Source organism: Dromaius novaehollandiae, chromosome 9, assembly GCF_036370855.1.
Source record: "Dromaius novaehollandiae isolate bDroNov1 chromosome 9, bDroNov1.hap1, whole genome shotgun sequence".
NCBI classification, from domain to species: domain Eukaryota; kingdom Metazoa; phylum Chordata; class Aves; order Casuariiformes; family Dromaiidae; genus Dromaius; species Dromaius novaehollandiae.
The window spans coordinates 11872801-11898210 of record NC_088106.1 but is presented as its reverse complement, the minus strand read 5'-3'; the positions used below and the strand labels follow the sequence as shown (position 1 = coordinate 11898210).

Below are 25410 nucleotides of genomic sequence, written 5' to 3'. Positions count from 1 at the left end.
CTTTCCCGGTGCCTGCGGGTCCTGCAGCCCAGCCGGGCCCCTTCAAGAAGCCTGGGACTGCTGGTGCTCGAGGGGACAAAGGGGACCTGCTGGCTGTCCCCTGCGGGTGCCTGGCACTGCCCGTGTCCCAACCCCATGTCAGCCTCTGGGCACAGTGTGGCCGGAGCCTGGGGATGTCTTGCACCGGTGTCCTTCCATCCTCCCTTGGCTCAGGTCCCAGCTCCGGGGGCACCCACCCCCTCTCCGAGGATGGGTGGGGGCGACGTCACCTGGCATCACCCACAGCTCCACTGCTGTGCCCTGTGCAGGACAGTGGGTGTGGGGCCAGGCCTGGAGGGTGCTCAGCACCCTGCTGGGGCTCGGGGTGCTGTGGGGCAGATGTGAGGGCACGGAGAGGTTGGGCACGGCGTCGGGGGCTTCATGCCAGGCCGGGGGGTGCAGGGTTGGGTGCTGGCAGCGGGTGGTGTGTGCCAGCCCCGGGGGTGGGTACAGGTGTTGTGTCCCATGTCCCAGGTACAGAGCGTGGGGCTGCTGCGTCCCACCCCAGGGGTAGGTGCAGGATGGGTCCCAGCTGCAGGGCGCACTGTCCCAGGCACGGGGGCGGGCGCAGGGCGGTGGGTGCAGAGGGCTGCGCTGCAGGCTGAGCAGTGCCGGCGTGGTGCAGGATAAGGTTGGCTGGAAAGTTGGTTGGTGGCTATGTGCCGGGTGCTGGGCCCTCGCCCTGGGGCTGCAGGGTTGCGGGGTCCCAGGGATGGGTGCAGCCTGGGTGCTGTGTCCGGGAGGTGCAGGGTGACTGCAGGATGCTGTTTCTAGATGCAGGATGGGGCAGGATCCATGTTCCAAGGAGTGCAGGGTGGGTGCAGGATGCTGTTTCTAGATGCAGGGTGGGTGCAGGATGCCCCAGTCCTGAGAGGTCCAGGAGATACAGGGTGCAGATCGGATGCCCTGTCCTGAGGGGTGCGGGGTAGGTGCTGGCTCCTGGGAGGGTGCGGGGCGCCATGTTTCAAGGAGTGCTGGGTGGTGTGTCCTAAGGGGTCCTGGGTGGGTGCCGGATACTGTGTCACGAGGGCGGTGCTGAGTGCCTTGTCCTGTGGGGTGCTGGGGGGGTGCTGGCTGCTGCAACCTGAGAAGTGTCAAGTGGGTGCTGGGTGCTGGCTGGGTGCTGGATGCAGTGTCCCACGGGGGCCGGGTGGGTGCCAGGTGCCGTGACCTGAGGGGTCCTGGGTGGGTGCTGGGTGCCGTAACCCAAGTAGCGCTGGGCGGGTGCTGGGTGTCTGCTAGGTGCCGGGTGCTGCGTCCCACCGAGTACCGCGGGGTGATGGGATCCGAGAAGTGCCGGGTGGGTGCTGGGTGCGGTGTCCCGCGTGGGGCCGGGTGCCGAGTGGGTGCCGGGTAGGTGCCGGGTAGGTGCCGGGTGCCGGGTGGGTGCCGGGTGCTCCACGTGCTGCCGCACGGGGAAGTGGGGCGGGGGGCGTGGCAAAGGAGGAGGGCGTGGCCTACCGCGGGAGGGGGCGGTCCCGCACGCGCCCCGCCCCGCCCCATCAGCAGCGAGGAGGGCGGGGCGCGCCGGCGGCCCCGCCCCGTCACGTGACGGAGTCGAGTCGGGGGCGGGGGGGAGGAGGTAGCCGGCCCGGCGCGCCGGCGTCACGTGCGGCGGGCGGCGCCCAGGGCGGCTTCAGGCGGCGGCGGCGGCCCGCCCCGCCCCTCCCCCCGCGGCGGCGCGTGGCCCCGCCCCTGCGCGCGGCGCGGCTCCGGAAATGGTCGTGCTGCGCTGCGCTGCGGCTGCGTCGGGCCGCGCGCGCTGAAGGAGACTGAAGGTAACCGGGCGGGGGGCGGGGCGCCGCGCCGGGGGGGCGGGGGGGGCACCGGCACCGGCCGTCGCTGCCGCCGCTGCCGCCGCCGCCGGGCCCCGCCGCGCCGCGCCGCCGGGCCCCGCCGCCACCGCCACCACGTGGGCGCCGCCCCGCCGCCGGCCCCCGCCCCTCCCCCACCCCGCGCCCCGGCCCGGTCGCCCGCGCGGCGCCGCCGCCGCCGCTCGGCGCCCACGTGCCGGTCCGCCGCCGCCCGCCGCCGCCCGCGCACGTGCTCCCGCCGCCGCGCCCCGCCTAGGCCCCGCCGCCGCCGCCGCTGCCGCCGCCCCACGTGGTGCGCGCTCGCCGGGCCCCGCCGCGCCGCTCCCGCCGCGCCGCCGCCGCCCCGGCGGGCCGCGCCGCGCCGCCGCTCCCGGTGCCGGTGCTTCCCGGCGCGCCATGGCGGCGGCCGGCAGTGACACGTGTCCTTGGCAGAGGCCGCCGCCGCCGCGGGGGGGGCGGGGGGAGCGGGCCCGGCCGGATGCGGCACCGGGCCCGGCCGCCGCGCCGCCCCGGGGGCCCCGCGCCCTCCTGCCCCGCCGCGCAGCCGGGCAGGCCCCGAGCAGCGCCGCTCCCGGCGCGGCCCTGCCGGCGCCGGTGTCACGGCGGCCCCGCCGCCCTCCCGCCAAGATGGTGCCGCGGCCCGGCCCGGCGCGGCGGGGCTGACGAGAGCGGCGGGTGAGTCAGCCCCGGCCGCAGGGGCCGGTCGGGCCGGTCCGCGGGGCTGCGTCAGCTCCCGGCCGCCGCCGCTCATCCCGGGCCGGGCGCCGTCATGGAGCCTGTGGCGGGCAAACCGGCCCCGGGCCGGGGGACGGCCGGCCTGGTGCGAGCCGCTGCCGGGAGTGGAGCTGGCGCCGGGCGTCCTGGCACCTCCGGGCAGGCAGCCGCCCTTGCCGTGCCGCGGGGCGCTCGGGGCCCCGGATGCCCAGGCAGGGCCCCGCCGAAGCTGCCCCGCACCCGGGATGCCCTGCAGCCTCGGCCTGCAGCTCCGCAGGAGCAGCCCGGCCCGGGCAGGGGCTTTGCCCCGTCCCTGCGCACCCCCAACAGCGCCTGCCCCGGCCTTGCTTGGGGCCCACCCGCCCCACAGCACCCTGGTGTCTGGGGCTGGCGTGAGCCGGCGGCCGCCAGCCCTCGTCCCCGGGGACGCCTGGCACAGGCAGCGCTGCCGCCGGGGCTCGGGCCGCCCCGAGGGCAGGCGGGTACGGTGGCGGGGGCCAGCAGCTTCCCTCCTGTAGCAAAACGTCCCGTGGCTGCTCCGGCATCTGCCTTTGCCCCCGCTGTCTCAGAGGACGCCGGCTGCCCCGGCGCGGGGGATCACTCGTGTGCGGTGGCGGGGGTCCGGTGGTGGCGTGCGTGCCGGGCTGGCCCCGTGTGCGCGGCGTGCCTGTGGGTGGGGTTTCGGGTGCTCCGGGCCTCGGCGGCTCTGCACTGCAGCACGCCCGGCCCGGCCCAGCCCCGGCAGCCTCGTGCTCCCGGCTGGGCCCCGGCGGCCCCCATGTCCGTGCCGCGGGGCCGTCCCTTCCCCACGCCGGCGGGTTTGCAGGCTGATTTTTCTCTCCCCCCCCACCCTCCTTCCCTTTTCTCCCTCTCTCTTCCCCCTCTCTCTTTCCTCCTTTCTCTCCAAGTCAGTCGGATGAAAGGTCTCTGCAGGCCCGCTCAGTCGGCCCAGGTTTTTCCCGCGGGGGGGTGAGTATCTAGTTCTCTGCCAGGTGGGCCTGTGCTGGGGGGCTGGGAGGCCGGGCTGCTGCCTGTCTGTGCCGAGGCCCGGGGTGGGCAGAGCGGCGTGGTTTCGGGGCCATGGCGGTGCTCTGGAAGCGTGCTTGTCCCCAGGAGTTCCTCAGTCCCTTCCCCACTGCATTTTAACACCCCCCCCCCCTTCCTTTTCCGAGTAACTCATGCCAACGCCAGTCTGGCTTGTTAAAATGGCCCACACCGTCGCTTCCCGGGGCTGGGCAGGGCAGGGGCGTCCAGGCACGCACTGCGGGCATGCGGCCAAGCCGGGCGGGCACTGGGCTGCGGGGTGCCAGGGCGGCTTTCTGGGGCCTGTGCTGGCGTTCAGCGCCCCGGGTGAGTCAGGGGACAGGGCGCGCACCGTGGGGCGCAGCCTCCTCCGAGGCCTGAAATCAGAGCGGGCTTGATCCCCGGCTTGGCTGGAGGTGTTGATGCCTGCAGTACCTGCAAAGGGGGTCCGTGTCCCCCCCCCCACGCTGGGGACGGGGTCCTGGGGGTGCAGGGGACTGGGTGCCCCATGGGCTGCGGGTGCTGGGGGCAGCAGTGTTGGCGGGACATGCCCGGTGCTGGGGCGCCCTGTGCCCCGCTGGGGCTGCCTGCGGCGCTGGGGGGCCGGCAGGGCTGTGAGCGCTGACGCGGCTGGGCGTCAGGTTACAGGCAGGCGCGACGGGCTGCTCCTTCGGGTGGTCTGGCCAGGCGGTGAGCTTGCCCCAGCCGGCCCTCCGAGCCACTGCGGGGGTGCAGGGGGCACCTCCCGGGCAGGGGGCACCTCTGCCGCTTCCTGTCCGGGCGGCCTTTGCACTGGGGCGGGGAGAGCGGCACGGGGTGCCAAGTCCCTCCCGGGATCCAGCTGGGGTTTGTCAGGGCCACAGCTGGCCGGGAGGGTGCCCAGGCTCCCTGGCACGTGGGTGCTGGTGCCAGCCCCGGGGGGGGTGTGTGTGTGTGAGGGGCCCCCCTGGGCCGGGCAGCAGGCAGGAGCGTCAGCGGCGCGGGGGGACGCGGGAGCTGCTCCCTGCCCTCCCTGGTAGGCATTTGTGGTGCGCGCTGGGGACTCAGCGCTACCGGCAGGAACAGGTTTGGCCGGCCGGGGGAAGCTCTTAGTAGGTCAGCCGGGGTGGAGTCGGTCCCCAGCTGACGCCGGGGCGCCGTGGGGCCCACCAGGCCCCTGGAGCCGGTGGCAGTCTGGGCCCCGTGGCTGGGCACTGGTGACAGGGGCTGCACTTCTCCTGCTGCCCGCTTGTGTGGGGCCCCCCGCCGGGCTCTGCCACGTCCCTGGGGCAGCTCCTCGGGGCGCAGCCCAAAGCAGGCATAGGGCAGGCTGATGAGTCAGTGCCGTGGCCCGTGCCCTCACCTCTCCTGGCCCGTGCGCCCCAGCAGGGACAGGAGGTTCATGGGTGTCTGTGCCATGGCTGTGGGCAGCCCGTGGGGGACAGTGGATGTCTCTGGCTCTGCCCTGGGTGGGTTGAGGGGGCCAGGACACCCCATTTTAGGGACTGCCTGGGAGAGGTGGCAGATCTGTGGGCCAGGGCTCCTGGGCAGGCAGCTGGGGGTTCACCGAGGCAGCCGAGCTGTCCGCTGCTGGCTTACGCCTGCTGTCCGTGTGCCCGCAGATAGCGAGGGGATCCTTATGTACAACCACATGAAATGAACAAAGCTCCACAGCCCACAGGAGGAGCCCCGACAGCCCCGCACCCTGCCCCTTCTCCTGGACTTCCACAGGTAACAGCCCCCCGGCGGGCTCGTGGTGGGGGGCTCCCCGGTTCGGCGGGGGGGCTGGGGCAGCGGTCTGGCTGCGGCCTGGCCAATGCCTTCCCTCCCTGCCTCCCTCCAGTCGACATTTCCACCTGGTCAGACGGCACCTGTGGTTTTTAACCCGGCCCCGACCTCACAAATGAATACGCCTTCTCAGCCGCGACAGGTAAGGGGTTTGCCCCAGGGCAGAGGGGCTGTGGGGCTCCAGGAGCTCCCCTGCTCCCGGAGCCGCCCAGCCAAACGGTCCGTGCTCCCCTCCCGTGGCTGCGTTGATGCATAGGGGAGCGAGGAGCCCTGTCATGCCCTGCAGGACCTGCGTGCGTGTGCACGAGGGGACTGCTTGAAGTCTGGGTTGTGGCTGGCGCTGCCTGCGTGCCCTGGGGTCTCGTGCCTCCTTCCTGGCCCTGGGGTGGGGGCATGCGTCCCCAGCTGGGGTGCCCACCAAGTGACTGCTCTTCTCTCCTTCCTCCCCCTCCCTGAACCTTGCTCTCTTCCTCTCTCAGTTTCCAGCAGGGCCTCGTGCTATTCACCAGCAGGTACTAACCAGCCCCTCCGCCCTGCATGCTGAGCACCCGGGGCAGCCCCCGGCTCTGACACTGCACAGAAACACCCACCCCGGGCAAGGGGGTCCCGGGGCACGTGGGGAGCTGGGACCCCCCAGCCTGGTGGTTGCGGGCTGGGGGAGGGCGGCGGGGGGATGCCTGCTCGGCCTGGCCTGCCGGGGAGTTTCGCTGCAGTGTCTCCGAGTTCCTCGGGGTCGCTCTTGCATGAAGCCTGGAGCATGTGGCTGTGTCTGTGCTAACCCCTGATCCAGGCCACTGCTTCTGCCTGTGCCCCCACTCTTGGGGCCGGGGGGGGTGGGTCTCCCAAGGCCACAGCTGCCCCCTGAGGTGGCTCAGTGCTGCTGTTGCTGGCCTAGCCTTGCTAAAATGGCACCCTGGGGATGATGAAAGCCTTTTGCCATGGGCCTGGCTTCCCACCGCACCGGTGTGGGTGGCCTGGAAGCACCCAGTGGATCTGAAGCTGTGGTGGAGCTGGGACCTGATGGCCCCTTGGGCCCTGGATGTTGGAGGCCCCAGGAGGAGACTGGGCTCTGGCTCTCTGTGGGGCTGGATGTGGCCCTCTGGGTCCTGGTGGTGCTGCTTTTGCCAACCGTCCTGCTTCATGCATCCTCTGGGAGCGTGAGCGAAGGCTCTGAGCCTCCATCAGCCTTCTGCACTAGAGGGGCTGCTGGGGACAGATTTAGCGTAATCCTGCCTCCCTTGGCCTGTCCGGGTCCCTCCAGCCCTGCGGGGACGTCCAAGGGGGCAGTCAAGGCTTCCAAGTGCCCCTGGCTGAGCAGGCAGCTCCCTGTGCCCCGTGGATTTGGGACGTGGGCGCGAGGTGATGGGCTCCCTGGCCTCCTGCTCACCCAGCTGATGGCCGCTATGTCGCTCCACGTGCCAGCGTCCGGCTTGGAGCCTGACCAGCCACTCTCCACCTCCGTTTAGTGGCCCCAGGGCCCCAGGCTTGCGCTGCCACCCCCTCCCTGTCCTGTCCTCCACCCACCACCTGCTTCCGGGTCCTGTCTCAACACGGTGGCGGGTAACTCCTGTCTCTCTCTTTCCCCTCTCCCTCTGTATGCGTGCGCTTGCTAACAGGGAGGATTCAGGTCTCTTCAGGTAATGCTTTCTCCATGCCGCTTCCCAGCCTTGCCCTGGGCAAATGGGGCGCGTGTGCAGATGCTCCCGCTCCAGGCTCTCTGCCGTGCTCGAACAGCTTCTGTTGGGGCTGCCCGATGTCTTGTCTGGTTGCAGCATCTGTCTGAGCCCAGAGATGTATCTGTAGAACAAAGAAACCAGGAGGGAGGGAAGACAGGGCCTGGAGGGGTCATGGCCGGCTCCGCACGTCCCGGCTGTCCGGCTCCGGCACTGCTCCGGGCCTGGCAGGACTACAGGTCCCAGCATTCAGTGCGTGCACCCGGCCCCGGTGCGATGCACGCCGGGACCTCCGCCGGAGCTGCGTGCGGCCGTGGCCGGCTCCGGGCACTGGAGCTGCCGGCCCCCGGCGGGCTGGGAGGGGGCTGTGCCGGGCATGAGCTGGGTTGGATGGACCCAGGCGGCCCCGCAGGTGCGTGTGGGCGGGATGGTGCCGACTGGGGGGGCCTGGGAGGGGGGCAGCTCCGGGTGCTGGATTTGGGGAGGCTGCGGTCCTGATTGAGGGGGTCTCCCCTCTTCAATCTCTGCTCAGGACTGCTCCCCGCCTCCCCGCGCCCGGGCTGACCGCTGGGGCGATGCTCGCTGCGAGCCTGCTCTCGCTGTTCGGGAAGAGGCAGGAGGGGGGGCACGCGTGGCGGGTCAGGCCCGGCGGGCGGCTGGCGTTGGCGCTGCCTGCCTCACGCTGTGCCCCGTCTCTCCCGAAGCATTTCTACCAGAACAGGGCCCAGCCTCCCACGAGCGCGTCCCGCGTGCAGAGTAACACGACGGCCCGGCCCGGCCCGCCTGCCCATGTGTATCCAGCTGCTTCCCAGGTGATGATGATACCCTCCCAGATATCCTACACACCTTCCCAAGGAGCGTATTACATTCCCGGACAGGTGAGGGCCGTGTCCTGGGCGTCCCTGGGCTCTGTGGGAGGGGGCTGGGGTGGGCACCAGAGACGTTAGCTGGGGTTGGAGCCCAGGTCTGCTCTGGGGGGGTGGTGGGGGTCCCCGGGCTCTGCAAGCATGAACTGAGCAGAACAGGTTGATGCCCATCACTGTAGAGAGGCAGCAGGCAGTGCTGGTTTTCCCGCCCTCCAACCCTGGTGGGGTGCTGCGGGCAGGCCCCGGGATGCGTGATGCCCAGTTTGCCAGGGTCCTGTTCCCTGCCCCGCTGCCAGGCTGGCCTGCGGGCAGCGCTACGCAGCCACGAGGTTTGGGGGTAGCCCTCTGCCCCGGGGAGGGGTGGTAACAGAGCTTTCTTCTTCTACCTCCCTGCAGGGTCGCTCCACGTACGTTGTCCCGACCCAGCAGTACCCAGTGCAGCCTGGTGCCCCCGGTTTTTACCCTGGAGCTAGCCCTACGGAATTCGGGACTTACGGTACGTGCTGGGGGAATTTCTTTGCTCGCTGTTAGTTTTCCATCCGCAGCACTCTCCCTGTTTTGCTCCCCTGATTTGGGGCTCCCTGCACCCCCTCCAAGTTCAGGGGCTGAGCACAGACACCTCTCTTCACTGGACTTGGGGGGAGAGGCATTTCTGTGACTAGTGACACCGTTACAGGCTGTTTGGGGGACAGGAGGTGTTCTGCGTCTCCTGCCGCAGCACTGAAGTGCACCGTGTCGTGCATCGCATCCCATCTCTCCCTCCACCCCGAGCCTCCCACCCCCTTTTCCAAATCTGCACCGTTTAATGTTTAACTGTCCTGGCAGAGAGGCAGGGCAGACTTTATCCCCTGCTCCCCCTCCAGTTGCTGTGGCCGGGCAGAAGGCAAGGAGCAGTTGTTTTGTGCTTGCTGCCCCCCAACTTTGCTCCCATTTCTCCCTCCGCCCCTGTCCTGGCCAGCTGCATCTCCTAAACCAGCAGAGCCGAGGGGTGGTGGGACCGGCCGGGGAAGGGGCCCGGGCTGCGGCTGCTCCGTGCCTGCCCTCTCCTGGAGCTGGGGAGCGCTGGTGTAAGCGGCCCCCCTTCTTCCCCCCTGCTCACATGTGGCCACCCGGGCTGTGACTATATTTAGGCTAGGTCTGTCCCGGGAGGCCTTGCAGACACAGAAATGTGAGCTGAGGCCTCTGTCCCGTCCCCGGCATGGCAGCAAAGCAATCCGGGGTGGAGATGGGTTTCTCCTGAGCCAGGTACGTGTCCATCCTCCCTCCCTTTTGTCCCGTGGCTGACAGAGGCCCCTCAGAGGAAGGAAGTGGCCCCAGGCAGCAGCCGGCTGGGCTGGCTCCGCGGAGCGCTCGGGCTACAGCCTGGCTGCTCCCTTGTGCCCGAGTCCTGGGGTATCCCTCGGGCGTCTCTGCTCTGTGGGTCTCCCTCCTTGGCTCCCTTGCCCTCAGCATGGCCGCTCCTGGAGTTTGAGGCCCTGCTGCTGCCCCTGGCCGAGCGCCGGGATTGGGAGCCACCCACGTTGCCTGCTCCAGTGTCCCTGGTCTTCCCCGTGGCTCCCCCCTCATGCGGCACTGCCCACGTGCTCCCTGCTGCAAGCGGGGCCGCCCTGTCCCTCCCGCCGCGTCGTTTTTCCCTCCTGCTCCCCCCGGAAGGGGCCGCTTCCGGCGGGCGGGCTGGGCTGGCTCCGCGTCCCGCCTGGGCAGAGGAGGGTCCCCGGTGCCGCCACGGGGCGGTCGCCGGAGTGTCTCCGCTCGCGCTGAGCGGGCTTGGCACGGCCGGGAAAGTGCTAGAGCTGGGAGGGGGCCAGGGCCCAGCTGTGCCTGTCTCTCCCTGTGTGCTGGCATCTGTGACGCTGGCCTTCCCCGGGAGAGCGAGACGGGCCCCGGCAGCCGCCAGGCCTCTTCCCCTGGCCTGTTTCCCGTTTCCCTTGTTCCCCGTGCTTTTGGGTGGATGCTCTTGGGGATCACCGATGCCTTGGAAAGAGCAGATCACCTTCTGGGGGAGATGCCAGGCCCGGATCAGGGCCCAGCACTGCCTCGGGCCCTGGGACCCCTCCGTGCTATTGGCTTGGCTTGTGGGGGCGACCCTGGGTGGTAGCTGGGGGTCTGGCCTGTGGGGCTGAGGGGCAGCGGAGCCCCCTCGACGTGGGTGTGAGTGGAGGGTGCGGACGGGGCTGCATGGTGCCGCCCTGGGGCTGGGGCTGGGGCTGGCTGGGGGGAGATAAGGGAGCCAGCAGGAAGGCAGCCGCTGGCGGAGCCGGGACTCCTGCGCCCGGGCATGGCCCTGCGCTCCGGAGGGGCTGCTCCCCGCGCCGAGCTGGGGGGCCCGGCAGGTGGCTGCGGCTTTGGGGCCTGACTCCAGCTGTGGGGCAGCGGCTGGGCGTGGGGGCGGTGCGGGACGCTCTGCTTCACGGGCAAGGAATTTGGTTGGGCCTGTCGGGCAGGTTGGGGTGATCCGGGACGGATGCAGTTGGGGTTTGCTGGAGGGTGGCACGGGCTCCCCTCGCTCCCAGGAGCCCCCCTGCATTCGGAGGAGCTGGGGTCCCCGTTGCTGGGGCTCCCCGCGGCGGGCTGGGTGGGTCACGGCTGGCCAGCCCCCCTCACCCCCTCTCCTCTCCTCCCCTCCAGCGGGTGCCTATTACCCAGCGCAGGGGGTGCAGCAGTTCCCGACGGGGGTCCCCACGGCCCAGGTCATGATGAGCCAGCAGCCGCCGATTCCCCCAAAGCGAGAGCGCAAGACGGTAAGGAGCCGCCTGTGCCAGGGCTGGGCGGGGGGCTCGTGCTGGGCGGGGGGGGGCGGGGAGGGCCAGCTCTGACGCTGGGGCACGCTGCCGGCCCCCTTTGCTGGGGGGGGGGAGGGGGGGGCGATCCGGGTGCTGCCCCGGGGCGCAGGGGTGCGGAGCCGGGTCGGGCTGGGGGGTGCCGGGGGGGGGCAGTGGGGGGGTGCCGGGGCGGGCGGCGGGCACTGGCGACCTTGGCCATCCCAGCGGGCGGCGGGGAGGCGTTTGCTGAGTCACGGCTCCCGGGGGGGCGGGGGCGCCGCGGCTGCCAACTGCTGTCTGCTCCCGGAGATGCCGGCGCTCGGAGGCCGCGCGCGGGGCCTATTTATAGCGGGGAGCCGAGCGGCTGCCGGCCCAGCCCCGTGCCGGGGGGGGGCAAGCTGGGAGGGGGCTGCGAGGGGGGATGCTGGCATCTTCCGGGGGTGCTGCTGGAGGGGTGGGGGCGCCTTTTGGGCGTGTGGCTGGCGAGGAGGGTGCTGCTCTCACTGGTGCCCTGGGAGCACGTCGTGTGTGGGGATGGAGAATGAGCCCCCCGGCCGCAATCCCGGCCCGCGTGCGTCTCCTCTGCTCACCCCGCAGCAGCAGGCACAACGGGGTGGCACATGTGGCTCCGTTTGTATCTTTGTGCGGGCATGGGGCAGGCAGGAGTCCTCCCTCTTTCCCCCCTTGCCAGTTGTAGGTGTTAGTGCTGTGCCCCGTGCGAGGCATGAGGTGCCGGCGGGGGCTCGCTGTGCTGTTTGCGTGCCAGGGCCGGTCCCTCTTCCCAGCTTGCCACTCCCATGCCGGGCATCCCTGAGGCAGAAGCGTGCCCCCAGTCCCTGTGCCGGTGTGGGGGTGCCGTGGGGGTCCCCCAGCTTGTGCCCAGCCCCTGGAGGTGGGCAGTGCCTGGGGCATTGTGACACTCCGGAAGGCTGGGCTGGCCTGTCCCCAGGGCTGGGGACACGGCGCTGGCTCTGGAGCCCCAGCAGCGGCTGCCAAGGGTCCCCCTTCCCTGCTCTGTCCCCTCCTGCCGGGCGCCGGGACGGACACCTTGTCCACGGGGAAGGAGATGGCACCCACCAGCCCCTGGGGCGAGCACAGCACTGAATGAATCTCTCACTTTCCTGCCCGGAGAAGGGGGTGTCCTGGGACCGTTGGGCTCAGGGAAGGGGGGTGCACCCTTATGCTGTGTCCCCCACCCTGCTGACGGCTGCCCCCTCTCTCCTGCTTCCTGGTGCACGGACAGATCCGGATACGAGACCCTAACCAAGGTGGCAAAGATATCACTGAAGAAATCATGTCTGGAGCAAGGACCTCATCCACCCCCACCCCTCCCCAGGTAAGAGGGCACCACACCTCCCTGACCGGGGCAGCGGGGGGTGCCTGGGGCCCTGCTCAACTCCCTCTTTGCCTCCCAGGCTGGAAGTGGTTTGGAGCCTCAGGCCAACGGAGAGACGCCCCATGTAGCAGTTATTGTCCGGCCAGGTAAGTGCACGTGGCGGTGTGGGTCTGCTGCGTAGGGCAGCCGGGCCGGCTGGCGTGGCCGCGCTCAGGCTCCCTGTGCGCTTGGTGCTGCAGGGAGGGAGATGGCTGACCCCCCGAGCCCCACGTAGACTGGGGAATGGGAGGCTGGCATATCCCCTACATATGCGAGGAGCGATGTCCCACTGTAGTGCCCAGGACTGTTTGCAGGGGTTGCCTTTTCCCCTACCACGTACGCCAACCATTCCCTGGGCACCAACGTCCCCCCTTGTCCCTGTCGCACACCTGCCAGCACCAGCTGCTGGATGTGGTTTGGCACATCTGCCGCCACTGCTCCTGCAGGTAGGGGGCCTGGGACTGGGGGTTGGGGAGGATCAGGGCCCTGTGGGGGGTTGGAAAGCCCCCTCAATGCCATTTGTCCTGCAGACGACCGCCCGAAGCCCGCGCTGGTGGTAAGCAAGCCCGTCTCCCTGGAGCCCAGCAAGTCGGCGTCACCGTCGCCTCCCCCTCCCCTCATTCCTGAGGTGGAGCCTGTGCTGCTCTCGGCTGTGACGCTGGTGCCAATGGAGCCCCCCGTGGATGCGGACACTAAAGCAGAGCTGGGCGAGGTGCCGCCCGACCCGCACAAGACTTTTAGCGCCATCACTACAGTGCCAGGGGCCGTGGAGTTGCCCCTCGTGCCTGCCCCCGACGTGGACACTGTGGTCCTGGAGGAGGAAGAAGCTGCCATTCCCCTCCTAGAGCCTGCCCCGGAGGTGCCCGAGCTGCCCGAGGTGCAGCCGGTGCCTGTTGTCCCCACGATGCCAGCCGTGCCCCCGGTGCCGGCCCCGGCGTCGCCTCCGCTCGTGCTGCAGGCCCCCGAAGCGCCTGCCAAACCTGCCTCCCCCAGCCCCCCGCCACCCTCGGAAGAGCCCTGCCCCGAGGACGCAGCCGAGGCCAACGGGGTCTTAGACGAGGTGCCCGAGCCGGTCCCCGAGGCACCTGTGTGCCAGCTGGCGCCCGCGCCAGCACCTGAGCCGGTGCCTGCGCCCATCCTGGACTCCCCCATAGCCCAGCCGGAAGAGCTGCCTCTGCCCAACGGGGTGGAGGGCGCTGACAAAGCGGAGCCAAGCGAGGAGCAGCCAGAGTCGGATGTCAGCCCCATCTCGGAGCCCGAGGAGCCGGCCCAGACGGACACCCCTGCCTCCCCACCAGCGGAAGAGGAGGAGGAAGAGAGTGAAAGCCCTGCCGAGGCCCAGGAGCGGAGCTTGAGCCCGGCCCCTGCCCCTTCGCAGACCTCGGAGGCGACCGCACCAGGTTGGGGGTGCTTGGCTGGGGTGTGCAGGGCTGTGGGGAGGGGAAATGTGGGGTGCCCCAGTGCTGGGTGTTGGGGTGGTATGTGTATAGGGGTTATCTGTATGGGGTGCTGGACACTAGGAATATGGGGGGGAGGGTGTATAAGGGGGAACAGGACAGATGACCTGGGACCTGTGGGAATGAGGTGGGGTGATGGGGTGCCATGGGGGGTGATGGGGTGCCTGCGGATGGTTAGATGGGGGAGATGTCTGGGGAGTATGTCTGTATGGGGCACCTTGTGCAGGGGTATGGGGTGAATGTGTGGGGTGGGTGTATAGGAGTGTATGTGTGTGGGGGGCGTGCCCTGGGACTTATGGGTGTTGTGGGGGGAACGGGTTGTATGGGATGCCTTGTGCAGGAGTATGGGGTGGGTGTATTGGAGCTGTACATGGGGAGGTGTCCTGAGATGTTTTGGACCATGACAGGAGAATGGGATGTGCACTGTGGATGCACAGATAGGGGAGAAAAATGTCAGGGGGGCTGTGTCTGTATGGGGCACGCTGTGCGGGGGTATGAAAAGTGTCTAGGGCCCGTGGAGAGAATGGGGTGCCCTGGGGATGTGGGGGGAGAGCTATGTGTTATATCTTCTTGAAGCACCCTGCAAAGATATATAGGTAGGGGTGCTGGGGGAGGATGGGGTGCCCTGGGGTGGTGGGGGGAGATGGTGTACGGAGCATGTATTTGTACAGGGCATGCTGCGCAGGGGCATGGAGAGTTAGAGGGGGGTGGCCTGAGGGTGTGCTGGGAGATGGCGTGTTTCTGGGGAGCGTGCCTCTACGGGGCTGTATATGGGGTGCCAGGGAGGGTGTCAGGAGCGCTGGAAATGAGTGTATACGAGGGGAGAGGTGTGTATGGGGGGTTTCTGTAAAGGGTGCCTTTACGGATAGCAGGGGCGCAGGGTGCATTTGGGGTGCTCGGGAAAACGTGCTGGTGCGCTCAGGCGGCAGCGAGCGTTGGGAGGCTGTGTGTAGGATCAGCAGGGCTGTGGGTGCTCAGATGCGCGCACAGCATGTTTGGTGTCAGAGGGGGCTGTGCCTGGGCCCTGGGGACAGTGGGACCATCTTCTGAGGCTCCCACTAGCCCCATCCTCAAGTTCACCCAGTGTTACTGGGGCCTCACTGGTGACACTGGAGCTGGTGTTGGGGTGTGCGGGGGACTGGGTTGCTACTTGGCCCTTACGTCCTTGCCTCTTCTCCCAGTCGCCCTGTCGGTGCCAAAGAAAAAGCGACGCATGAAGGAACTGAACAAGAAGGAGGCAGTAGGTGATTTGCTGGATGCCTTTAAAGAGGTGAGTGTCCCTGGGGAGTATGGAGCATCACCCTGTGTCGCAGCTCCTCTTGTGATGAACTTTGCTTTGTGCCATCGTGTCTGGGCCACTGATGCTCTGTGATGGTAGTGAGGATCTGAGGGGGGGCAGGATGCTTTGGCTTGGGGCGGACAGGGGCAGGGCTGGGCTTGTGGTGTGACCGCTGTCCCTGTCCCTCCTGATGACAGTCTCAGATCAGTGACAGTGCCTCAGAGGCGGAGAACAAGCCCCCTGCATCCGCCCCTGCCCGCGAAGCGGAGGACACAGCCCCCACCCGTCCCCAGGAGGAGTCAGAGGAGACGTGGGAGGAAAAAGAGGACAAGCTGGCCCCAGAGAAGGGCAAGGCTGCGGATCAGAAGTACCGCTACAAGGAAGGTGAGCTGTGCCTTGGCCCACGTGGGCAGCCGCTCGTGCTTGGCCTCCTGTGAGGTCCCTACTAGGAACTGCTGCCTCTGGACCCAGTGGTGGGGATAATGGGGAGCATTGTCCAGCTGTCCTAAGCCTCATGTGCTTCTGACTTGTCCCTGGGCCTGGCATGGAGTGGGGGACAGAGACCAGCCTGGGGGTCCTGGACGAGAGGCAGGGGCTGGTGGCCTCAGGCTTCCCACCCCCATCTAAATGAGCAGGGGTAACATTCATGGTGTGGCAGGGCAGCTCCGTGGTCACCTAAATCTTTACCCAGCTGGTCTCCATGTGGGTCCAGACTGGCCCAATGGCTCAGGGTAGAGAAGATGAGACTAGCTATATCAAGGTTTCTCCTTTCCCTCCCTCTGCAGAGCAATGGAAGCCCCTGAACCCCGAGGAGAAGAAGCGATACGACCGTGAGTTCCTGCTGGGCTTCCAGTTCATCTTTGCCAGCATGCAGAAACCTGAGGGGCTGCCCCAGATCACGGATGTGGTGCTGGACAAGGTTGGTGGTGCCCTGGGCGTAGGGGAGCATGGGTGCTGCCTGGGGAGGGGGGCTAGCACCTCTGTTCCCTGCTCTGGCAAAGCAGGGCTGGGCAGGGCACCCATCTGCCCCACTCCGGGTCCCCCTGCAGCATTTGCAATGAGCCTTGTGCATGAGCAAAGCCCTGGGGGCAGGCTGTGGTCCTGCCTGCTTCCCTGGGCATGTCCAAGGCTGTTTTCTGCTTTCTTGTCCCGGTGATAAGGCTGGGGAATGGATGTCCCATTCCTCTGCCCCCGGGCATCCTCAGCCCTGTCTCCTCCCTTCGCAGGCCAACAAGACGCCTTTGCGGGCACTAGACCCCATCCGCCTCAGCGGCATGAACTGCAGCCCTGACTTCACCCCCTCCTTTGCCAACCTCGGCCGGCCCGTCATGGGTAACCGGGGCCTGGTGAGTATCTGCCTGCTCTCTCCTTCACCCCACGCTGTCCCCCTTCGCCTCTCCATGATGATCATGCTTTTGAGCCACTGTGTCTGGGCCACTGATGTCCATGATGGAATTGAGGATCTGAGCAGGTGGACGGGGACACCCCAGGAGCTAGCCTGGCTGGTCTCGTCCCCCACAGGGGCTGAGGCAAAACGCTGAGTTTCCACTCCCCTGTGTCAGCCCTCAGGATTGGGTCCCCGCCGCTCCCAGCAGAGCCAGAGGAAGGAGCCCCGCAAAATCATTGCCACTGTGTCCCTCAATGAAGATGTCAAGCTGAACAAGGCTGAGAAGGCCTGGAAACCCAGCAGCAAGCGTGCCTCGGAGGAGGAGGATCCTGAGAACATCAAGACGCAGGTGGGAGCTGGGGCAGGCAGGCCCCACAACTGATGCCTGCTGGTCAGGGGGTGATGCCTGGCTCTCGCTAACTCTGCTGTTCTTGCAGGAACTGCTCCGCCGTGTCCGCAGCATCCTCAACAAGCTGACACCCCAGATGTTTCAGCAGCTGATGAAGCAGGTGATGGAGTTGTCCATTGACACGGAGGAGCGGCTCAAGGGTGTCATCGACCTCGTCTTCGAGAAGGCCATCTCGGAGCCAAACTTCTCTGTTGCCTATGCTAACATGTGCCGTTGCCTTATGGGGGTGAGCAAGAGCTGGGGGGACTGCAGTCCTGGTGCTGTTGAGCTGACAGGGATTTGTTTGGGGACTTTAGCTGAGCTCTGTGGGGTGGAGAACTTGCCTTTAAGATGGGGAATCTGAAGCACGTGGCTGGAGGGCTGAGCCGGATGCCTTTGTTGGGGAGTTGTTAGGTGCAGGGTGGCTTTTGCCTGGGTTGAGCAGTGCCTGGGGCTTGGCCTGCCTTATTTTGGGGGAGGCATGACTCATGCTCTCTCCCTGGGTTGTACCTCTCCCTGCAGCTCAAAGTCCCCACGACAGACAAGCCCACGGTGACTGTGAACTTCCGCAAACTGCTGCTCAACCGCTGCCAGAAGGAGTTTGAGAAAGACAAGGATGACGATGAGATCTTTGAGAAGCGGCAGAAGGAGATGGACGATGCCAGTGCTGTGAGTTGGGGTGGGAGGCTGCAGCTCGAGGATGGAGCGGGAGTCTTCAGGGTGGCTCTGGGGACTGACCTGCCCTGTTCTGCTCCCCACGCAGCCCGAGGAGAAGGCGCGCATGAAGGATGAGTTGGAGGAGGCGCGGGATAAGGCCCGCCGGCGATCCCTTGGCAACATCAAGTTCATTGGGGAGCTGTTCAAACTGAAGATGCTGACGGAGGCCATCATGCATGACTGCGTGGTGAAGCTGCTCAAAAACCATGATGAGGAGTCTCTTGAGTGCCTTTGCCGCCTGCTTACCACCATTGGCAAAGACTTGGACTTCGAGAAGGCGAAGGTATCCCTTGCACTCTGCTGTCTTGCTTTGCCTTGCCTTGCCCTGCTTTTGGGAGGGATGTGACCATGGCTCTATCCCCCTACAGCCCAGGATGGACCAGTACTTTAACCAGATGGAGAAGATCATCAAAGAGAAGAAGACATCGTCCCGCATCCGTTTCATGCTGCAGGATGTGATTGACCTCAGACGGGTAAGGTGTATGGCCTGCTATTGCCCAGGGACTGTCCTCTGTCCCTTGCTTGGTCCCATGGAGCTGCTGACTTGTGTCCTCCAAGTGCCAGCAGTCTGTGTGTTGTCCCTCTGCCCCAGGAAGGTGTGTGTGTGGGGGAATGTAATTTGTGGTCAGCCCCAGAGACACCATGCTAGCCCCCAGCCCTTGGTTAGCATGGCAGCGGTAGGGGGCACACAGTAACTGGCAGCTAGTTAATGCAGGAGGGCTCCAGAAACCGAGTCCTTCTGTGCCAAAAGCTGCCACAGTGCTCAGGAAGCTGTGCAGGCTATGTGGCCCTGAGTGGGGAGACCAGCCCTCAGCTTTGAGGAGGACACAGCTGGGAAGCTGGGAGCCCTGTGTTAAGTCTCTGCTCCCCAGGTGGGGCATGAGATCAGGGCCAGCCCGAGAGATGATCTCTACTGTCCAACCCTCCAGCTGGCTCAGTGCCTTCCCTTTTCCCGTGCCTTCTGCAGAATAGCTGGGTGCCGCGGCGAGGAGACCAGGGCCCCAAAACCATCGACCAGATCCACAAGGAAGCAGAGATGGAAGAGCATCGGGAACACATCAAAGTGCAGCAGTTGATGTCAAAGGACAAGAGGAGAGGACCCCCCGGGCCATCCTCCAGCAGTGAGTACCTGGGCATGGGGACACCTGAGCTTGCTAGAGGGGGGTTCCTCTCTCTGGGCTCTGACCAAGCCTTGGCCTTGGTGGAGGCACTGCTCTTGGTGGGGCTATGCCTTACGTCTGTCCCATTCGTGTCCAGGTGGACGCGGGAGCCTGGTCGCGGATGATGGCTGGAACACGGTGCCCATCAGCAAGGGCAACCGGCCCATCGACACCAGCCGGCTAACAAAGATCACCAAGGTAAGGCTGGGGCACAGCCCGGTTCCTGGGGGTGCTGAGGCTGCCTGTGGGCAGCTGAAGCTGGCTGCCTGGCCCAGGTTGTGCCCCACTCCCTCAATGTCTCTCCCTTCAGCCTGGATCAATCGACTCCAACAACCAGCTCTTTGCGCCAGGCGGGCGGCTGAGCTGGGGCAAAGGCAGCAGCGGAGGCTCTGGTGCGAAGCCTGCAGACTCAGGTAGGCAGCGTCAGGCCAGCTCAGTGCTGTGGTTCGGGGAGGGAGCGGGGACCCTTCCCAAGGCGGTTCCTCTGTTGGGGACGTGCTGAGCTCTGAGACTCCCCTTTTTTCACACCCAGCATCTGATTCAGGGCGACCGGCCACGAGCACCTTGAACCGCTTCTCAGCGCTCCAGCAGTCCACCCCTGCCGAGAGCCTGGAGTCCCGTCGCGTGGTGCAGAGGTACTTGATGTCTGCTTGGCGGGTTGGGGGGTTTGCAGGCCAAGGAGAAATCCCTTAAGTTGGGAAGCAGTTGGTTGATAGGTAGGCAAGCATGGAGCCCAGCATTTGGGCTGGGATAACCAATCCCTGTGGCAGGAAGGGGCCCTGGGGTCCTGGTTGGAGTCAGCAGTGAGTCCTGGTGGCAAAGAAGGCTGATTGCGTCCTGGGCTGCATGGGCCTGAGTGCTGCCAGCAGGGCAGGGGCTGGGCTTTCTCCCTGCTATTTGGCACTTAGGAGACTACTTCTCCTGTGGAGGCTGTGAGGATAGTCACAGCTGGAGCACAGGATGTCTGAGGAGAGTCAAAGTTGGGTTTGTTAAGCTGGGAGAAGAGAAGGCAAAGGAGGGGATCTTCATGCATCTGGGAAGGTGTAGAGAGGACAGAGCCAGAGTCGTCTTGGAGAGAGAGGGGAACAGGGCAAGAGGCAGTGGGCATAAGATGGAACAGGGAATTTCTGATTAAATACAGGGAAAAATATTTTCCCCCTGAGGGTGATTAAATACTAGAACAGGGACTAGAGAGGGTTGGGAATTGCTATCTTTGGAGACGCTCAACATTCACCACACTCTGAGCCACTGGAGCCTGCTGGCCCTTCTCTGAGCAGGAGGTTGGACTGCAGCCCCCCAGGTCCCTGCCACCAGCAGTTTCTCTGTGACGGCAGGGCAGAGCCAACCAGCATTTCTGCCTCAGAGCCGAGCAGCTCCCTTTGGCCGCCTAGGCCTTACACCCCCAGAGTGCCTTCCACTCACGCAAAGCTTTGTGCTTCAGGAGAAGTCGGGCAGCCAGAGCATCCGTCCTTGCACAAAGGTCCTGTCCCTGGCTGCAGCTAAAGGGCAGCTCCTGGCTTGCCACTGGGACCGTCCCTGTGTACCTCTTGGGATGAGACAGCCCTGCCTCGCATAGCTCCTCAGAGTCTGAGGTCAGGGAGGATGGTGACGGGCTTCTTCACATTGTGTTTTCCCTCCTCCCACCTAGGAGCAGCTCCAGCCGTGACCGGTCAGAGAAGGCTGGGGACAGAGGGGACCGGGAGTCGCGTTCAGAAAAGGGCAGCGACCGCCTGGAGCGTCCCGACCGGGGGGAGCGGGGAGAGAGGAACAGGTCTGCCCTCACCAAGAGGAGCTTCAGCAAAGAGACAGAGGACCGAAGTCGGGAACGGGAGAAGCAGGGTGGCCCCGAGGCCGTGCGCAAGGCTGCTAGCATGTCGGAGGAGCGTGACAGGAGCCGAGAGACAAGTGAGTTTGGGAGGAAGGGTGCTCACCAGGATGTGGCTGCAGGCTGCCTTTCCCAAGCAGTGCCTGATCCCTTTTCTCTCTTTGCAGTTAAGCAAGAGCCAGCACCTCCTGCAGAACCCCCCAAGCCCACACTATCAGAAGAAGAGCTAGAGAAGAAATCCAAGGCAATCATAGAGGAATACTTGCATATCAATGACATGAAGGTGAGAGGAGGGGGCAGCCAGGCACCCACTGTATGGCCTCTGTAGCACACCATCCCCTTCCCCAGGCAGCAGCGCTGTGTTGGGTAGGATGTCGGCAGTGCCTGGATGAGGGGGGGTGGGCTGGGGCTGGCCATGGGGCAGCACTGACTCCCTGTCCCTGCAGGAGGCCCTGCAGTGCGTGCAGGAGCTGGGCAGCCCCTCCTCGCTCTATGTCTTTGTGCGGAACGGCATCGAGTCGACGCTGGAGAGGAGCACGATTTCCCGCGAGCACATGGGGGTCCTGCTGTTCCAACTGGTGAAGGCCGGCACGCTCCCCAAGGAGCAGTACTACAAAGGGTGAGGGACAGCGGCAGGCTAGCCCCGAGGTGGTGTGCAACCCTCACAGTGAGGCAGGCCCGCTGTGCGCTGGGCTGTGTTAGCAAGGGCCTAGCTGACGGGACAAGAGAACATGCTCTGTGTTCAGCATCTGACACCATTGCTGGCTATTGAGCCTGGTTGTGAGCTCCCTCGTACAGAAGACACTGACTGAGCCTGGTGGGGGGTGATGGAGGTATGAAATAAGGCTGAGGGAGCTGGGTTTGTGCCCTGGAGAGGAGGCATCCTACTGCTGCCCTGAAGTGCTTGATGGGGAGTTACAGATGGAGACTGCCTTTTCTCAGAGGTGCCTGTGAAAGGAAGTGAGGCAATGGGCACAGATTGCAGGAGGGGAGGACCAAATACTGGGATGGGGCTCAGAGTGATGGTGGGTGTGGGGTCTTCAGCCCTGGAAATGCTCAAGGCTTGCCTGGGTAACCTGCCCTAGCTTTGAATTCAGTCCTGTCTTGAGCTGAGGCGTGGGGACTGCCTGCTCTGCTGCCCAAGACTCTGCACCACAGCTGGGGGCTCCCTGCTTGATCCCAACACCCCCACCTCTGCCCTCCAGGCTGCGGGAGATCCTAGAGATTGCAGAAGACATGGAGATCGACATCCCTCATATCTGGCTGTACCTGGCCGAGCTTATCACGCCCATCCTGCATGAGGAAGGCATTCCCATGGAGGAGCTGTTCAGGTGAGGGCCGTGCCCCTTTGCAGGGCTGGCATGGGGTCCTGGAGCAGAATCTGGGGGCAGGAATTCTAATCCTGTTGCTTGTGCCCTGTAGGGAGATAACAAAGCCCTTGGTGCCCATTGGGAAGGCTACCACACTGCTGGTTGAGGTGCTGGGCTTGTTGTGCAAGGGCATGGTAAGTGTATGTGGGGCTCGTGTAGCTGGTGTCCTCTACCTTGGGGGGCTGGCAGCCCTGGCGTGTGCTCCCCGGCCCCCTCTTTGGGGATTGGGTCAGCACACGGGGGTCGAAGCACTTCATAGCCGGAGAGGGCGGCGGTGGGCCAGGCCCATGTGTTGGCTGTCCCTTGTTGTGCTTGGGTTGCTGGGGTGCCGCAGTCAAGCCGTGTAGCATCTTCTCCCTGGGTTGGAGCAGTGTCTCTGGTGGGGACCATGGCACCTGGGTGCTGACATTGGCTGTCTTACAGAGTCAGAAGAAGGCAGGCAAGCTGTGGCGGGATGGGGGCCTGAGCTGGAAAGAATTCCTGCCTGAGGACCAGGATGTCAACAAATTTGTCACGGAGCAGGTGAGAGCTCGATCGTTGTGAGGGGCAGAGAGAGGCTGTGGGGGGACCCCTGAGCCCTGCTGCCTGGAGGGTGTTTTCCCCCACTTTGCCTTTAAGCAGCTTGTCTCTCCCTGGTCCCCCAGAAATTGGAGTACACGATGGGAGACAGCTCAGACACGCCGAGCCGCAAGGAGCTGACCTCGGAGGAGCTGTGCAAGCAAATGGACAAACTGCTGAAGGAGAACTCAAACAACCAAAGAATATATGACTGGATCGAGGTGAGGGCACAGGCAGAGCTCCTGCGGGCCCGGGAGGGCCATCCTGGCTCTGTCCTCTCCTCACGGGACCCCCTCTCCTTTTCCCTCCTTCAGGCCAACCTGAGTGAGCAGCAGGTCTCATCCAACACATTTATCAGGGCCCTGATGACGTCCGTGTGCCATTCGGCCATAGTCTGTGAGTACCGGGGTGAGCCGGGGGGCTGCGTGCCTGTGTCCTTGCTGCCCCCATCTCATGCCCCTTCTCCTGCAGTCGAGAACCCATACCGCGTAGATGCCCAGGTCATCCACAACCGGGCCAAGCTGCTGCAGAAGTACATGCGGGACGAGCAAAAGGAGCTCCAGGCGCTCTACGCTCTGCAGGCATTGGTGGTGAAGTTGGACCAGCCTCCAAGTGAGTGTCCTGCGTGGCATGGGAGGACCAGGAGGCCTGGGGAGAGGGGTGGTGGGCTTGTTCCCCCCTCCGCTGGCCTGCCCAGAGCTGCTGGTGGCTGGGGAATGGCAGGGTCCTTCTTTGCCCCTCCCCACAGACCTGCTGAGGATGTTCTTCGATGCCCTCTACGACGAGGACGTCATCAAAGAGGAGGCCTTCTACAAGTGGGAGTCGAGCAAGGACGCAGCTGAGCAGCAGGGCAAAGGGGTGGCCCTCAAATCAGTGACAGCATTTTTCACCTGGCTCCGGGAAGCTGAGGATGAGTCGGACAACAACTGAGCAGCCGTGAGGAGGAGGAAGGGGGGAGAGAGCAGGGCACCCCGGGGTGCGACTCCATCCCCTCCCGCCCAGTGCCCCGTACCCCCGGCCCCCTGGACTTGCTCATGCCGGGGTCAAGGGAGCTGCTGTGCCCCCAGCAGCCCTCCTCTCTCTCTTTTTTTATTTCTCTCTCCCCTCTTCCCCCCTCCCAGTTTTGTTTGCGAGGCCTGTACTAGTTTGTCACGATGATAATAAACGGATGCTGATGGAGGCGGCTGTCACTGTGGGTCCGCTCTGGGCCCCTCCTCTCCCCCCTCCCAGCGTAGGGACCCCAGGTCACCAGGAGGGGGGCGGAGAACCCCTAGACTTATGTCATGGGGAGAGGGGACAGGATGGGGACAGTCTCTCCCCTCCTCTCCCCCCTTCCTCTTCCTCTTCCCCACTTGCTGAAATATAGAGAGATTATATATATATAAACTTATTAAATTTGGTTTGGGGACAGGAGTGTGATTTCTCCCCCTCCCCTGTCCTCTCTCTATTTCCCCATCACTGCCTGGACCCCCCCCCCCCCATGTTTTTTTTATTTTAAATAAATCATTCCCCCCCAGCTCCTCCTCTGACACCTGGGGAGGGTGCTGGGGAGGAGGGGGGGGTGACCCCTTCTCTCTGGGCCAGGCCGAGTCCCTGTCCTCCCCACGAAGACCTCATTCCTCCCCCAAACGTTTAAGGCCACAATTGGGCAAGCGACGGGGTGGCCCCGCATCCGTGTCCCCTGTATTTATAGAGCGCCGGATGTGACGAGCCGCACGTGTAATTATTAAAACAAGGATTCAATTACTGGTCACGTGAATTTGTAAATAATTTTTTTTGCTTTTTTTTTTCTTTATGGAGTATTTAATTGAAGATTTAAAGGCATCTTTTCACCTTAAAAACTGGAAATAAAAGAACATTGCTAAATAACGCCCCCGTGTGCCGCTGTTGCCGCTTGGCCCTACGCCCCTGTCCCACGTCCCTCATGCCCAGGCTGGCGTGGGGCTGCCCCAGGGGCTGCCTGGGCTGGAGCTGGTTCCTGCCCGGGCGTGCTAAGGGCAGAGGTAGGTACCCATGCCGAGGCCCGTTGCTGCAGTGCCGTGGGGTTTGTGCCTGGGAGGGGGCTCGCCAGGGTGACGACAGGAGCCAGGCATCCCTGGAGCCAGGCCTGCCACGAGCCGCCGCAGCGGTGCTCCTTGCCAGCTCTGCCTGGCACGGGGTGCCTGGATGTGGAGCAGGCACCGTTCCCAGCCCAGGCCCCCACCCTGGCTTGGGGCAATGAGTCAGAGCCAAGCCGCTTGCCCCTGGAGCAGGGATGTGGTCCCAAAGCCCCCCTCTTCCAGCAGGTGCAGCGGTGGCAGGGCCCATGAGGTCTGCCTGGGTTTTGCCCAGAGAGTGGGGCTGGTCTGGGGCAGAGATGGATGACAAGGGCTGGGGGCCTGTGCCAGGGTGCCCCCGACCCTCCCCTCTCAGGGCTTTTCCTCTGTGCATGGTAAGCTGGAAATGCCCAGGTGTCTCTCAGCTGGGGCTGCGCTGGGGCAAGGCTGGGTGCTCCCATGGCCGCAGTGGGGCCCTGCTCCTCTGCCCTCGCTGCAGCCTGGGAGTGGCCCTGGGGCAGGTGCTGTGGGAGCCCCTGTGCTGGGTGGGGGCTGAGGCAAGGGCTGGCCCCCCCTAGGGTTGGGGCTGATACTGGCTGATTTGGGCTGGTCTTTGCTGAGTCACGCTGGCCAGGGCCCAGAGGGCACCGAAGAATTAACCGGAGGCTGTTCCCCTGATTGGAGGCTGAGCTGGCTGAGCTGCAGCCCTGGCAGCACTAATGCTGGGAAGTGCTTGGCAGGAAAGGCCTGGCAGGGCAGATACCGGTGGGGAGCCTCCTTTGCCCAGCAGCAAGCAAGCAAGGAGGCCCCTGAGCTATGCCAGTACCCTGCTCGGCACTGGGAGGGTGGTGCCCTTTCAGCACCATTCTTCACTGCTGTGTGCTGAAAGAAGGGTGCTGCAGCTTTAATTACTATCAGTAGGTTTCAGAGTGAACAAATATCTGTTGGCTGCGGGCTGCCTTACCCCCTCAAGCAGGCATTGGTGCCAGCCCCGATCTCCTGGGGAAGGGCAGCCACTTCCTCCCTGTCTTCAGCCTCTCCCCAGTCTTGACATCTTTGCAGGTGGCTGTGGCAGGGAGAGCGGGGGGCCCTAAGTGCCTGGTTTGTGTGGGTCTCTGCCCCGTTACAGTGATCCTCCAGCCCTGGTGCGGCCTGGGGCTGGGTGCTGGGGGGAGCAGGTGGGCTCAGCCAGCTGCGTGT

At 65.4% G+C, this 25410-nt stretch overlaps 1 protein-coding gene and 2 non-coding genes across 12 annotated transcripts; all 3 read left to right on the top strand.

The window, feature by feature from the left end:
* Positions 1-1660: 1660 nt before the first annotated feature.
* On the top strand, positions 1661-24043 carry EIF4G1 (eukaryotic translation initiation factor 4 gamma 1). Of its 10 annotated transcripts, none has more exons than XM_064516688.1 (33): positions 1661-1817; positions 3476-3536; positions 5196-5300; positions 5413-5499; positions 7735-7908; positions 8293-8392; positions 10525-10637; positions 11902-11994; positions 12074-12140; positions 12564-13433; positions 14672-14760; positions 14967-15153; positions 15555-15688; positions 15975-16115; positions 16332-16505; positions 16594-16791; positions 17067-17213; positions 17308-17544; positions 17630-17734; positions 18229-18382; positions 18519-18619; positions 18732-18834; positions 18954-19056; positions 20070-20326; positions 20414-20529; positions 20693-20865; positions 21452-21577; positions 21669-21750; positions 22040-22138; positions 22261-22395; positions 22489-22570; positions 22646-22786; positions 22923-24043. In XM_064516688.1, the coding sequence occupies exons 3-33, from the start codon at positions 5226-5228 to the stop codon at positions 23102-23104; spliced, it is 4845 nt and encodes a 1614-aa protein (XP_064372758.1). In that variant the 5' UTR covers positions 1661-1817; positions 3476-3536; positions 5196-5225; the 3' UTR covers positions 23105-24043. The 10 variants fall into 10 exon arrangements, with proteins under 10 accessions (XP_064372758.1, XP_064372763.1, XP_064372762.1 ...); XM_064516693.1 differs by having other exon boundaries at positions 5192-5300; positions 15996-16115; XM_064516692.1 differs by having other exon boundaries at positions 5192-5300; positions 18966-19056.
* LOC112980194 (small nucleolar RNA SNORD66) lies at positions 14807-14883 on the top strand. Its single transcript, XR_003258369.1, has one exon. It is a non-coding gene; the product is annotated as a small nucleolar RNA SNORD66 (small nucleolar RNA).
* On the top strand, positions 16166-16240 carry LOC112980195 (small nucleolar RNA SNORD66). Its single transcript, XR_003258370.1, has one exon. It is a non-coding gene; the product is annotated as a small nucleolar RNA SNORD66 (small nucleolar RNA).
* Positions 24044-25410: the final 1367 nt, after the last annotated feature.